Source organism: Dysidea avara, chromosome 1 (genome assembly GCF_963678975.1).
Source record: "Dysidea avara chromosome 1, odDysAvar1.4, whole genome shotgun sequence".
NCBI classification, from domain to species: domain Eukaryota; kingdom Metazoa; phylum Porifera; class Demospongiae; order Dictyoceratida; family Dysideidae; genus Dysidea; species Dysidea avara.
In genome coordinates, this window is record NC_089272.1 from 35,475,242 (window position 1) to 35,490,282 (window position 15,041).

The 15,041-nt window shown below is 36.2% G+C and overlaps 1 protein-coding gene across 1 annotated transcript in view; it reads right to left on the reverse strand.

The window, feature by feature from the left end:
• The window catches only part of LOC136246376 (uncharacterized), a 103,096-nt gene that overhangs the window by 61,584 nt on the left and 26,471 nt on the right, over positions 1 to 15,041 (reverse strand). Inside the window, exons 11-14 of the mRNA XM_066037771.1 lie at positions 14,598 to 14,848; positions 10,317 to 10,509; positions 5,461 to 5,561; positions 3,284 to 3,391 (exon numbers count right to left, since the gene is read on the reverse strand). Coding sequence (XP_065893843.1) covers positions 3,284 to 3,391; positions 5,461 to 5,561; positions 10,317 to 10,509; positions 14,598 to 14,848 — 653 coding nt within the window. The remainder of the gene's footprint in view (positions 1 to 3,283; positions 3,392 to 5,460; positions 5,562 to 10,316; positions 10,510 to 14,597; positions 14,849 to 15,041) is intronic.

Sequence of the window (15,041 nt, forward strand, 5' to 3'; positions counted from 1 at the left end):
TCTTCAACCTCAACCCATGGGAATAGATATTTCTAACGTGGTAAAAACTTTCTCGTACTAATGTCGTGATGGAGGTTTGTCGCCATTTCTTCACTTGTGCTCGATGAAGATGAAGAAGGTAAAGTCTCAGTGTCTTCTAGTACTCCACTGGATGATAGCTCAGCCCTGACAAATGGACTGAGCAATCACTGTTTCTTCGAAGCTGACATCTGTAAACACGTGACTGAAGCCTTACAATGTTAATTGGATAATGTATTTGCGCTCGGGTATCTGTGGTCATTGACGTACGAATACCAAAATTAGAACCATAGCGAAGACTAATGGAGGACGCTCTATGGGACCGCTTGGCTACTTGATATAAGTAATGTTATTCACATTTAAAAGACATTACCTTATCAAAACTCAGGTAAAAGTTAAGTGCCAGTGGCGCTTTGCTATTAAATTGCACTTGCTCCATTGGCGCTAATAAATTCTACACTGCGTCAGCCTGGTGCTAAGTTCTGTTTATAAGTGGGCCAGTGGAGGATGGCTAGCGCCAATGGCGCGCCATATAGCCTTATCAAAAACACTGCCTCAAATCACTCCAAACTGACTGAGAACACTATTGGCGAGCTCTCTGTGAAGTCCCAGCTCACTACACACCATTATCACAAAGCCATGGCCATTTAATGGCACCAATCTCTCACAAAGCTATGGCCATTTAGTGGCACCAATCTCCCACTCGTGGCTTTGACAGAGTCGGACGAAAGCTGCTACAGAAACCAGACTTACCAGTCCTGAAGGAAGTACAGTGTGGAATATAATAGTGTGTTAGACCGGCAATCCATTTCTGGTAAAAGCGTAAGTTTGATTTTGTGTGTGTGGAAGCCTGGTTATATGAAATCTGGTCACATATAATATAGCATTAATTGATACCTTGCATTTTTAGTGAAGAGAACTGGAACACAAAGGAGGACAAAGGCAAGTCCATGATGCATGTATAATATATTGTATGTTGCCAAAATCAAGCCTGTATGTCACGTTATGCTTGGCAGGGAGCATCAGTCAACATTTTGGTGAATAGAAAAGTTTTAAATGCTGTAGATACTTTTTGGAAGAATTGGAGTTGACATTATGGGGCTTGGCTGTGTCTAACCAATGCTGCCAAGCTGTCATGAAGGGAAATTGAGACTGGTTTTAGGGTGATATTTTGAACTGGAAAAGCTCAATTCTGTACGATCCAATATTTTATACAGTATAATACTGTATGATGCATTGAAAATGACAACAATGACACTGCTGATGATTGTTACGTATATGTACGTACATGCATAGCCATGATGTCTTCATAATACTATATCCTACTTCTCAATGTTAATAATTCACTTATTCACTTTGTTTCATGCAATAACTATCTGCCAAATAAATTGCTTTTAGGTTTCTTAGCACTTTAGAGGCCATTAAGTAATGGATTTTATATGGGTGTGAGAACATAGAAATGGTGTTTGTTGCAATTCACTTTCAATAAGAGGCTGATATATAAAGAAATTAGCACCATAAAGACTGCTACAGTATTTTCAAACTGCTGATTGACTACCATGCAGGCATCTGTATACAGTAAATTTAAGCATTGATTTTCACTGATCTCCATGCATTCATTCTCCATGCTCCAAGCTTTATGTAGGCCCATAAATTTTGAACAAAGTTATCTTTGACATAGTTATATAGTTAACCTGACTATTTCAATGCATACCACCAACTGACAAAAGTGCCAGTCAGGGTGAAATCACAGTTGCTAATTGCTAATTAACAAAATTACTTTTTAGGGGAGAATATTTTATGTAAATTCCAATCATTCTTTCAAACCTAGAATTAGCTAATCTCCTGAAATTTATGCCCAACATAAGCACACTAGTTAAAACTTTCACAAAAGTGACTGCTACATTGGAAACATGGAGTCAAAAGTTGACTACTTTATCAGAGTAAGTGACTGCTCTATTAGAGTAACTCAATCTTCTCTGCTGTTTTTAGGCTTGAACTGTTTCTGTGGAAGCCAAACTAATACTTTACACCAGTTATACATATATCTCATCCAATTAATCTGGAATATTCCTCAATTCTTTTCGCTAAAATTTATTCATGAGTTATTGCAGCATAATTGACGCTCTTCTATTCTGTTTGTTAAAACTTTTAATTTTTCATGATTAGCTATGTCACCTCTAGTGAATAGAGATGTAAAAATGTCACCAGAGAATTTGTTGAGTTCATTAATGAACCTTTATGCCAAATTAAAATTGATATATCAGGAATTTCATACTTTATTGGCTGCCATTTTGAATTTAAAAAATGCTGACCTTGCAGGAATCTGTGTAAATGTAAACAATGATTTTCAAATTCTCTATGCTCTAAGCTTTCTGAAAATATATAGGCTTGCTAATCCCCATAAAATTTGAACAAAAGTACATAGTGGACCTGACTAAAGTAGGGATTTCCCACTGAGCTATGCTGTAGTAGCTACCATGTTCATCTCTTGTTTCACTATTTTTTATTGCTTGGATTCCTACTTCATTTTTAAATTTATAATTTTTAATGTACTATATAGTCTAACTTTAGTACATACTGTACATACAGTATAATATACTAAGCTGGCCTGTAGGTCTGCATCAAATATGCCAGTATAATAAAATGCATTATAGGCTGGAGTGCTATACAATGATTATAGGTGGACATTTTAAACTATGGAGCTTAATTCCATGAAAATAGATTGATACTCCCTACACTGTTAAAATAAAGAGTAACCACCACTCTAAAGAGTTCCTAAGGTAGGGAAAATTTAACACCTCCTGGAGAGTAACTATTACTCTAAAGGAGCAACACATGCTCTGAAGGAGATGTCACTCACTCTTAAGAGTAATAATTACTCAATTACTCTCTTCAGAGTATTGGTTACTCTCCAGCTGTGTTAAAGCTTCCCTACTCTGAGAACTCTTTAGAGTGCTGGTTACTCTTCATTTTTAACAGTGTATTTGAGCAGTCAGTGAAAAATTAAAACTATAATAGAGCACTCAAATGCGTGGTACTTACAGATCAAAACTCACTAACTTTATAGTGAAATACTCTAATAGAGCATTCACTGATATAAATATTACAATATAATTGTAAGTAATGTTGTTGATCTAGGAGCATAATGCAAGCATAATATATGGGAACACTGAAGAGCATAATAGGTGAAAAATTTGGAAAAATCCTGAAAGCATTTTAGGCTAAATTTTGAGCATACTGTATTTGACTCAGGCCTACTGACCTGTTGACAACTGTCTTCTTCACAGTCCAGCTGAATGTCAGGGTATCCATCACTGTCAGAATCTAGTCCACATAGTGTTCCATTACCAGTATATGATGGTCTTGTACACTGTAATGAATATGATGTTATTACGTATATTATTATGTGCATGAAACAAGCCATAAATGTAGAGTTACATGTAATAAACTCTATCAAGCTCTATTGGTAAAGACTACTTCATACAATTTTCAAATAGTGGTCAGAGTTGGGAAGTTACTTTTCCAAAGTAATATATATTACATAATACTTTCTACACAATGAAATATATTACAGTTACATATTACTTAAAATAAAACGTAACTTAATAATATTACACTAGTGTAAAAATAATTTTCAAAATTAAAACATGGGAATAGTGATTGCTGAAGAAAGTAAAGAAACAAGAGTCAAACAAGCCAGCTTTCTAAACATGCAGAAAGATCTCTATTTGGACACAACGGATATGATATATAGAAACTAAGGTAAAAACTTTAGTTTCTCCATAAATCAGGGGCAGATAAAAACTGAGAATGCTTCTGTATAGCTAAATGTTTATTTGAGTTCAAATAGAGATCTGTGTGTGTTTAGCATGCTGGCTTGTTTGACTCTTGTTTCTTTACTTTTTTCAGTGATCTCTATTCCCATGTTATAATTTTTTAAATTATTTTTACCATACGTTGTTTACTTTTATAAATCCATTTATGGATAACTAACATGATAATATGAGGTGCTGGTGGTGCTTGATATTATACTGTATCATGTACAGTAGCTCTTAAGTATATAGTCAACTAAGAGTTAGCAAACACCAGTGTATTGTTTCTTTACTATTGAATGTACCTTGTACTATACAGCTTTGACTATAGGCAGCGTATAGCATTCTGTGGTCAGCAATAGTATGGCTTCTGATCTATGATAATACGCATGCAGTGATGTGATTACAATAAGTCAAGTACACAGTGGTACACAACAACATTGTAGCTCTGGTATGAACTTAATATACTGTGGTTAAATATAGGTAATGATATAGGGTTTCCAAATGAACATGTTAACATGAATAGATTGGATACATATTAACACATATTCGATTTTTCCACAGGACTAGAGCAATATGTGAGTACTTTTTGGGGATAAAAACTACATTGCTTTCCTTCCTATGTCTTTTTTCATGTCCATGACCTATTTTCAAACGCACACTGCAATGTTAACATTCAATTTCAAGGAAATTTGCTTCTTGTAAGTTCACTTTGCCATTGATCTTCTGACTTAAAAATAATAAGAAGATCAACACAATTAATGGCATATTTCAGAAATTAAAAAAAATACTTTATTTGGTTCCTTTTGACTTCATATTTTCCAGTGGACCTAAAGTTCTTCCAAATTAACTTCTAAGCCTTCTTTCGTGGTTGGGGGAGCTTCCTAAGGGGTGTTTAGGTGTGTGTTCTATTAGGATTTTGGCAAAAAAAAAATTATGAACCACGGTAGTGGTTCATGATATTAAGTTATACTTGTGAAATGTAACTTAATATTATTAGCTGTAAATATTATAGTTTCTGAATGCAAGTAACTTCACAATGTTATAAATTTGTACTAAGATACTTTAATATTTAACTTAACTCTTCAGCATATGCATGCAAACCACATGTTTTCACACAGAGAGTGTGACATCAGTCCAATGGACAGCGTCTGAAAGATTAATGGATGGAGGTAATGGATCACTGAGTAGTTTAATGGATAGTAAATAGCAATATAAAAGCCATCTGTAATGCATTACTGGCTCAGTGTTACTCATAGCTAGTATTACTCGTTACATCGCACTTATCGCTACTCATTAGATACAGTACCTTGCTCATTACTACTCGTACTGTAGTATTATTGCTTTGTTCGTTAGTTAATAATTTCCAAAAGTAATTTAAGTTATACTACTGCATTTTGCAAATTAACGGTTATATTACTTCAACTCACAAATTGTAATATATAATTGTTAACGCGTTACCCCATCTCTGATAGTGGTTATGAAAAGTGTTATATAGTTAACAGTTATATAGACCTTTGATAACATATTTCAATCTTTATACATACAATATATACCTTCTTAGTCTGTAATACATGGAAATTTGCATCTAATCATTACAGTAGATGCACAGTTGCACAATGGTTACCTCAAAACCACCACCTACAAATGTACATGGTGGAACACTTGGTCCAATACAAATGTGGTTCAGTTTGTCTTCCATTAATCGATCAACACAAGAGCACTGATCTAAAATATTGTAGTTCACACATAAAAAAGGATTTTGAACCAAATGCAAAACTGTACAAGAAACTACAATATACAGTACAGTACGTGACTGGAATTTGACACATTAGATACATCATAAGTTCATTATTGAATGTCTACCTACAGTAATGATAGGCAGAAAAAATCACAAATACAGTACCTTAATTAGCAAAAAAAAAAAAATGAAACATATTCTAAGTGTTTTCTACAATCGTAACTGGTTAAAATTTTAATGATTCGTGTGTGACCATACTGTAAGTGATTTGATTAAATTGATATCAAGACACATGGTAGTGTGTTGTGCAGCCCAAGAAGCCGGCGCGCCACACCCGTGAGTATATTGACAGGGAGAACGAAAACGTCATTTTCACACCTTTGTATCTCAGTGATAACTTATCCGATTGGAACCAACTTTGCTACACAGTTGCCCGCCAGCCAGGGGTGTCTACATTCCAAATTTGAAGGAAATCGCTCCAGCTATTTCCGAGATACAAGCTGCCAAAGTTTCGTTTTTTTTTCTTCGTTTTTTTTTTCTTCTTCTTCGTCTTTTCGCACACTTGCAAAAATTGCTATAACAAGCAAACGCGTACTCCGATTGCCATGAAATGCCTTTTGGTGGTTTTTGGTGGTTTGAAAGGAATCGAGATAAAGACCATGGAGATATGACACAAAACCCAACCTGTGTCACAATTACGCGATTGATTTTTACGAATAAAAAAGTATTAGTTTTCACGCCTACTAGGCAAACCGCTTAGAGCAATGAGCTGAAAATCGGTGTATAGCTGGAATAATCTTCATAGAAAGTCCTTTGCAGTAGTACAGAAGAATCGGATTACAATTAAACCACTGAGTTATGATTCTAAAGCCAACTCCGTGTAGCAAATGCGAGATCGAGATACTCTAATAGAACAGTCACCCTAATAGAGCATTAGCCTAATTTATTTATTCCATTATAGAATTTTATTACATCACAAGTTATTCTGTAGGGAGTTCAGCTGCAAACAGTTAATCTTATAGACAGTTCAGCAAGAAGCAAGTCACCATGTGGAGAGTTAAGTAAATATATCACTATAGAGATTCAGAACATTACAAGTCACACTGAAGAAAGTTCAGCTATAAACAAGTCATGCACCCTGTAGAGAATTCAGCTACAATTAAGTCACTCTCTAGAGAATTCAGCTACACAGAATTCAGCTACACACAAGTCACTGTGGAGAGAGTTCAACTACAAACAAATTACCCTGTAGAGAGATCAGCTACAAATAAAACACTTTGCAGAGTGTTCAGCTACAACAAATCAACCTTTAGAGCGATCTGCAATGAACAAATCAACACAAATCTACCTGTAGAGAGATAAGCTAGAAACAAATCACCCTGTAGAGAGTTCAGCTACAAAAAATCACCCTGTAGAGACATCAACTAGAAACTAGACACAATGTAAGGAGTTCAGCTACAAGCAATCACCCTGTAGAGAGTTCAGCTAAAACAAATCAACCTGCAGAGAGATCAGCTACAAACAAATCACCTTATAGAGAGTTCAGCTACAAACAAATTACCCTGTAGAGAGATCGGCTACAAACAAATCAACTTGTAGAGAGATCAGCTATAAAGAAATCACCCTGTAGAGACATCAGCTAGAAACTAGACACAATGTAAGGAGTTCAGCTACAAGCAATCACCCTGTAGAGAGTTCAGCTATAATAAATCAACCTGCAGAGAGATCAGCTACACACAAATCAACTTGTAGAGAGATCAGCTAGAAACTAGACACAATGTAAGGAGTTCAGCTACAAGTAAATCACCCTGTAGAGAGTTCAGCTACAAACAAACTAACCTGTGGAGCGATCAGCTAGAAACAAATCACCCTGAAGAGAGGTCAGCTGCAAAAAATCATCTTGTAGAGAGATCAACTACAAACAAAACACTTTGCAGAGAGCTCAGCTACAAACAAATCAACCTTTAGAGTGATCAGCAACAAACAAATCAACCTGTAGAGAGATCATCTAGAAACAAATCAACCTGCAGAGAGATCAGCTACAAACAAATCAGCTTGTAGAGAGATCAGTTACACACAAATCAACCCGTAGAGAGATAAGCTAGAAACAAATCACCCTGTAGAGAGTTCAGCTGAAACAAATCAATCTGCAGAGAGATCAGCTACTAACAAATCACCTTATAGATAGTTCAGCTACAACCAAATTACCTTGTAGAGAGATCGGCTACAAACAAATCACCCTGCAGAGAGATCAGCTACATACACATCAACTTGTATAGAGATCAGCTACAAACAAATCACCCTGTAGAGAGTTCAGCTACAAACTAGACACAATGTAAGGAGTTCAGCTACAAGCAAATTACCCTGTAGAGAGTTCATCTACAAACAAATCAACCTGTAGAGCAATCAGCTAGAAACAAATCACCCTGAAGAGAGGTCAGCTACAAAAAATCACCCTGTAGAGAGAAACAAATCACCCTGAAGAGAGGTCAGCTACAAACAAAACACTTTGCAGAGAGTTCAGCTACAAACAAATCAACCTTTAGTGCGATCAGCAACAAACAAATCAACCTGTAGAGAGATCATCTAGAAACAAATCAACCTGCAGAGAGATCAGCTACAAACAAATCAGCTTGTAGAGAGATCAGTTACACACAAATCAACCTGTAGAGAGATAAGCTAGAAACAAATCACTTTGTAGAGAGTTCAGCTAAAACAAATCAATCTGCAGAGAGATCAGCTACAAACAAATCACCTTATAGATAGTTCAGCTACAAACAAATTATCTTGTAGAAAGATCGGCTACAAACAAATCACCCTGCAGAGAGATCAGCTACACACACATCAACTTGTATAGAGATCAGCTACAAACAAATCACCCTGTAGAGAGATCAGCTACAAACTAGACACAATGTAAGGAGTTCAGCTACAAGCAAATTACCCTGTAGAGAGTTCATCTACAAACAAATCAACCTGTAGAGCAATCAGCTAGAAACAAATCACCCTGAAGAGAGGTCAGCTACAATAAATCACCCTGTAGAGAGAAACAAATCAATCTGCAGAGAGATCAGCTACAAACAAATCACCTTATAGATAGTTCAGCTACAAACAAATTACCTTGTAGAGAGATCGGCTACAAACAAATCAACCTGTAGAAAGATCAGCTAGAAACTAGACACAATGTAAGGAGTTCAGCTACAAGTAAATCACCCTGTAGAGAGTTCAACTAAAACAAATCAACCTGCAGAGAGATCAGCTACAAACAAATCACCTTATAGACAGTTCAGCTACAAACAAATTACACTGTAGAGAGATCGGCTACAAATTAATCAACCTGCAGAGAGATCAGCTACACACAAATCAACTTGTAGAGAGATCAGCTACAAACAAATCACCATGTAGAGAGATCAGCTAGAAACTAGACACAATGCAAGGAGATCAGCTACAAGCAAATCACCCTTTAGTGAGTTCAGCTACAAACAAATCAACCTGCAGTGAGATCACCCACAAAAACGCACCTTGTACAGAGTTCAGTTACAAACAAATTACCCTGTAGAGAGATCAGGTAAAAGAATTCGCCTTGTAGAGAGTTCAGCAACAAAGAAACCACCATGTAGAGAGTTTAGCTGCAAACAAATCACCTGTAGAGAGTTCAGCTAGAAACAAGTCATCCTGTAGAGAGACCAGCTAGAAGAGGTCACCTTGTAGAAAGTTCAGCTACAAAGAAACCATCCTGTAGATAGTTCAGCTACATTTCAAGTCACCCAGTAGAGAGATCAGCTCCAAAAAAATATCCTGTGGGGAATAATGGGCATGTAATAAATATATGTATATAATTTGTATAATTACTAATAAAATCAAAAATAATTGAAGTATTACAAATCTTCTTTAAGTTCTTTTCTTCTTCCTGTGGTAAAGAAAAAAACACATGGGTTAAAAAAGCCCCAAAGCCAGCCATAGGCCGGCTTTGCAGTATACAAATACAAAAAGAAGTGATATCTAATCAAAAACAGCCAAGCTGTAAAAAAAGGTGCGGCCCCCAAAAAGGTCATGGTGAAAAAGATGTGAAATCTAAGGTGGCGGCCAAGAAATGGCTGTGATGGTAGGTTAATGGTTACATTTTAATAACGACAATTCAGGTGAATTTTGTGTCACTTGGTCTTGGCACTAAATTCACCTGAATTGTCATTATTAAAATTTAACCATTAACCTACCATCACAGCCATTTCTTGGCCGCCACCTTGGATTTCACATCTTTTTTCACCATGGCTTTTTTGGGGGCCGCACCTTTTTTTACAGCTTGGCTGTTTTTGATTAGATACACATAACACTTGACATTAATATATATGTAGGGTGTCTGACGTAGGTATGTAGTTTCAACTTGTGGCATTTATTAATAATTAAATTAAGGAATATGAATATTTTAAATGTCATAAAACCATTTGTACTGCTACAACTACAGTAGCAAGCCAAGCCAATTGTATCTCAAGACAAAACAAAGACCACCATGCTGAGAAGTAATCATTGATTCTGTGTTCATTAACAACCACTTACTGTAAATCCCATCACAAATAACATAGCTAGCTACAATGTACTTGTAATTACTTTGACACTTATCACTTATCAACTACGTATACACACATTCAGCACATTTTAAGTGTATTGAAATCATTCAGTTTTATATGGTGTAGTAGTACCATACCAAAGTGTATACTCTAATTAATGCACAATAACATACGTACATGATGGCTGAAATGCTGTTACTGTCACTTGTTCACCACTTCCTAGCATTATATTTCTTGCAGTATCAGTAGTTATGCTTTCAGGTAATGTTTCGTTGTTAATACTGACAAATACTAGAACAACTTCATTTGATGGAGTTGTACTAAGTACCATATTAGTAACATAACTAGAAGTACTCAAAGATTGCACTACCTAAAGTAGGATACCAATACTAGATAATTAAATAATCTCCTAAAACATGAAAACATATATAAAATTAATACTTAACATTGTTGCTTATTATAAAGAAATTAGAGCAGGACACTGACATTCAACTTTGCTAGGAGTTGATAAATATAAGAGCCCCGAGGCAGCAGCATCATATAAGCATCAAAACCCTTGGTATAAATTGAGTTCCTGAAGTACACGTATGTACTGTAATCACATACATGTACAGTATACTCAACAGCATAATGATTAGCTTTGCATCTCTGCCCACATTGCCATTTCTTTATGTATTGCATCCACAAACCAGCACAGCATAATTCATAATTACACAAATACTGCCTACCCAGGGAAAAATATCTTGCAAGGTTTCCAAGATTCTTGCAAGAAAAGGGACATTTTCAGTGTAAGATTCTTGATTTGCAAGATACTTGCAAAATTAGTAAGTTTCTTGCAAGATTCTTTGCATGCAACATTGCTGTGCAAAATTCTTGCAAGAAAAGGCACATTTTCAGGGCAAGATTCTTGCAAGCTTGCAAGATTAGTGCATGTTTCTTTCAAGAACAGTGCAAGGATCTTGTATTGCAAATCTTGCAAGATATTTTTTTCCTGGGTATATATATATTTATTCCGTCTATGTTTTGGTGTTGGAATTAATTTAACCTATGCTCAGACACAATAATACCCTATGCCCCAATACCAACAGCATTAGAGTCATTTACAGATTTGTGGTCCATTTTAAGCACTTTCTTGAATTAGTTGTTCAAATACTGAGAGTTTGTACAGGTAGCAAGTATAGAGCATTTTCAACACGTGATGTACATTACGTAACTTTTTTAATTTTCAACACGTGGTGAACCGTATAATAGTTCGCTCAGCATAGTGTGTTTACAGCATTCTTCTGGCAGTGGAGAGAAGTTATGGTTGCTGTGAAAGAGAATTACATCTTTGGGAGTGCTTTAGAGGCTAGGAGGGTGATTAATAAGCACGAAAGGCGCCGGGATTGAGCTGAAAGAAGCCGTTCTTTATAAAGAATCTTGAGGGAATTTCTCGTGTTAAACAGCCGTTTCTTGGCATCTCTGACAAGAGTGATCATTCCAGTGTGTAGTGGTTCAATGTCAAAGGACTGGGATGGGTAAGGCTGTTCAACATTTCAGTGTAAGGAGGGCACTATAGCTAGCTACGTTTGTTATATTGCAGCTGTTCAGCGCAACAACCTTGTTGGTCTTCTCTGCACCATATCTAGTTTGTAAATAATTTGTTCATGGTATGGAGACCAGCCTGTATATACACCTGTAGGAGTGGGATGAATACATGTATTATAACTGCTAAAAACCAGACATTTTTTAATGTTACATTGTAAAAGACCACTAACTGAATCTGCCTTTGCAGTGATCATGCTGATACTTGTATGCTGTCCTCATTTTAGGTTGCTGTCCAGCAATAACAACACCCAGGCACAGCACTTAGTATGGCTTACTAGGTGTTGGATAGGCTCGGGTTGTCAGAACTAACATGAAAGTAAGGCAAAAGTAATTATGACTGCTGAAGTATGCCCAGCAAATGCAAATCTCAATAAGCTGGATTTTATTGAGTGCCACATGTGTTCTGTTCTGTTCTTGATAGCTATGCCGTGATGGTATGACTGGACACTTTGTCTTATTGGACAATTAATTTTACAGATAATATAGTAGTTGTTTCTTCATGGCGAGTGCTGCACACAAACAAACAGAGTTGTGTGAAGATCTTCTGCACACCTGCATACAAACTCAAGTGTCATAATCAACTACAAAATTAGAGTGGTAGACTAGATCGTAGATGTCCAGAAAATCTATTATGTATTTTTATTGTTAACAACAGATGGATCAGTCCACGTGTTTGTGTTGTTTGTAAGATTTGTTGTTGTTTTGTTATAGAAAAACAGCCATATTCTTGGGTTCCATGCACTGTTTACCAGGAAACCAGTATCTGCAATTTATGACGTAAACAGTACACACATCAGGGGAATCAATCACTTCTGATTAAATGTTGTCATGTCTGTCCATGTGTCCCATCAGCACTACATAAATGTAGTTTAACTTCTCACATCTACATACACTGGATAAGCCACAATTATGACAATCATGTCAGAAAGGTATATTGTATTAACCACCACTGAGACTCACCACTTCACAGTTGTGAAGTGGATCACCCAAAATTATAATTTTCACGAAGTTCTTGCATTTAGTGTATGATTATTTTACATGTTTGGTTTTGTAAGTTTTCACATTTGTATACATCTGAGAGGAAGAGAAGATTAGTACAGTGACCCATCTACTATCTGAACCCAGAGTATGTTCAGATAATTGAAATGAAATTGAAGCTCACTCATTTCTGTACAGAACTGTTCAATTAGTCTAATAGAATGCACACTTACTGTAACAAAACTATCACTTCTACAGTTCAGATATGGCCATATAAAGGAAGGACCACTGTAATAAGTCATCAAACATAAAGACAACTTTAACATATTCAGTCTCATCACCTCAGCAGTAATACCTAAAAGTATAGCATTCATTGCAAGGTCTGTGAAAGGCACCTCCCAGAGTCTTCCTTTCAGCAATCCCAATTGCAATATGGGCACTGAGTATTTCTAGGTGGCAGCTGGCTACATATGCAATGGACCAGAGAATCATAGAACATCATAGTTCTATCATGGAACAATTAGTAATAACATTTACAAAGACATGCAGAGCTCATATCTCATTAAAAATCAGGCTGAGCCTGAACCATTCACACTGTAGCTCGAACTCAGCTACAGTAGATCTGCTGAGTTAAATCGCGGGCGGTACTCCGGCCAGTAGCCAATACCTTTAGTAACAACAGCAAACAGAGTAACGAAACTTGTCCGGGATAGCCTTTAAGAGAAATTCCCTGTTGAATGGCTCTATTCGAGGATCTATTTAGAGTCCTTGTTTTAGTCCGCCCCTTCGAGCAGTTACTAATCAACCTGTAAAGAATTGCCAGAGTGTACTTCTCTTCCACTTCTAGTACGAGTTCTCTTCAACACTAGGGACCCGCCGATTATGCTGGCATAATAATGGGCATAATAGGTGCCTGAAAGCATTGAGCATAATGCTAGCATAATAGGCAGAATACTTGTGCATTACCATAAATTCTTGCTTATCAAAATACAAATCACAGAAAAAGATCGATATACTCTAATAGAACAGTCAGAGAATAGTCAGACAGCTGACTGTTCTATTAGAGTACATCGATCTTTTCTGTGACATGCATTTTGCCAAGCAAGGATTTAGAGTCTGTGCTTCAGCAACTTACTGTTTACCATAAAGTGCATATTTACTAGAAAAACATGGGAATTGAGGTATAAATATCGAGCATAATTTGAGCATAATAGGTAAATATTGAGCATTAATTTAAGCATAATAGGCAAAATTTTGAGCAGTGCAGCATCGTGCAGCATAGCATAATAGGTAAAATAATGAGCATAATCGGCGGGTCCCTATTCAACACCAGTAGAATACTGTAAACACGATACACTGAGCGAACTATTACACAGTTCACCAGTACAGTGGTTCACCCATATGGTGGACGCGTAGGCGAAACTTTAAATTACGTAATGAAGATCACGTGTTGAAAATGCTCTGGAACACTGTAAGATGATTACATTCTGAGTTCTGTGAGTTTCTAATTTAGCTTCTAAACCCACCTTCTGATACAACTATTTTGAGTATTGCAGATGAGAAACTAACAGTTCAGTTTATGTGGCCTTAAGTAGACTTTGAATATGAAGCACAGCAAAGGTTGATATTGTTATACTAAAGTTTTAACTTTTCTGAGGTTTTGTTATAATGTAGAGTAAAAAGTATTTTTATGATACAGAACCAGTTTCCAGAGTAGGGAGAATTTTACACCCCTAGAGAGTAACTATTACTCTGAAGGAGTAACACATGCCCTGAAGGAGGTGCCACTTACTCTTAAGAGTTTTTTTTGAGGAATTATATTTCATAAGATTTTTTCCAATTGTTTACTCGTAATCAATTTTTAAAATATTTTATTTATGCATACACAATTACTTGAGATGTAAAGGATGAGGCATCAACTTCGACCATTCCTCTTCCTTCTACCATGACAAGAGGAAAAGCATCTAGTCTCATAGTACAACTGGAATAGTCCACATCCCTCCACTCTCCACTGACATCACACCTCCTAGTAATGTATACTCCAGGACGAAAGCTTCTGTGAAATGTTGAACATCTGATGTGAGCCTGTTGGCCACTTATTTGTCTGCCCCATGAAATTCCACCAATATAATTTGGTTGACAAGCTACACATCAAGAAAATGTAGTGTGACCTATATAATATTATGGACATTAAAATAAATTTTTTTTTTTTTGCTTTATAGTATTTGAAAATCATAGAGTTTCTCTATTGAAGAATGGCACCAATTTTAGTGTATAGGTTTCTTCTAAATCAAAGTTTTAATTGTCAGTAACCATACAGTAAATAGTGAAAAAGAT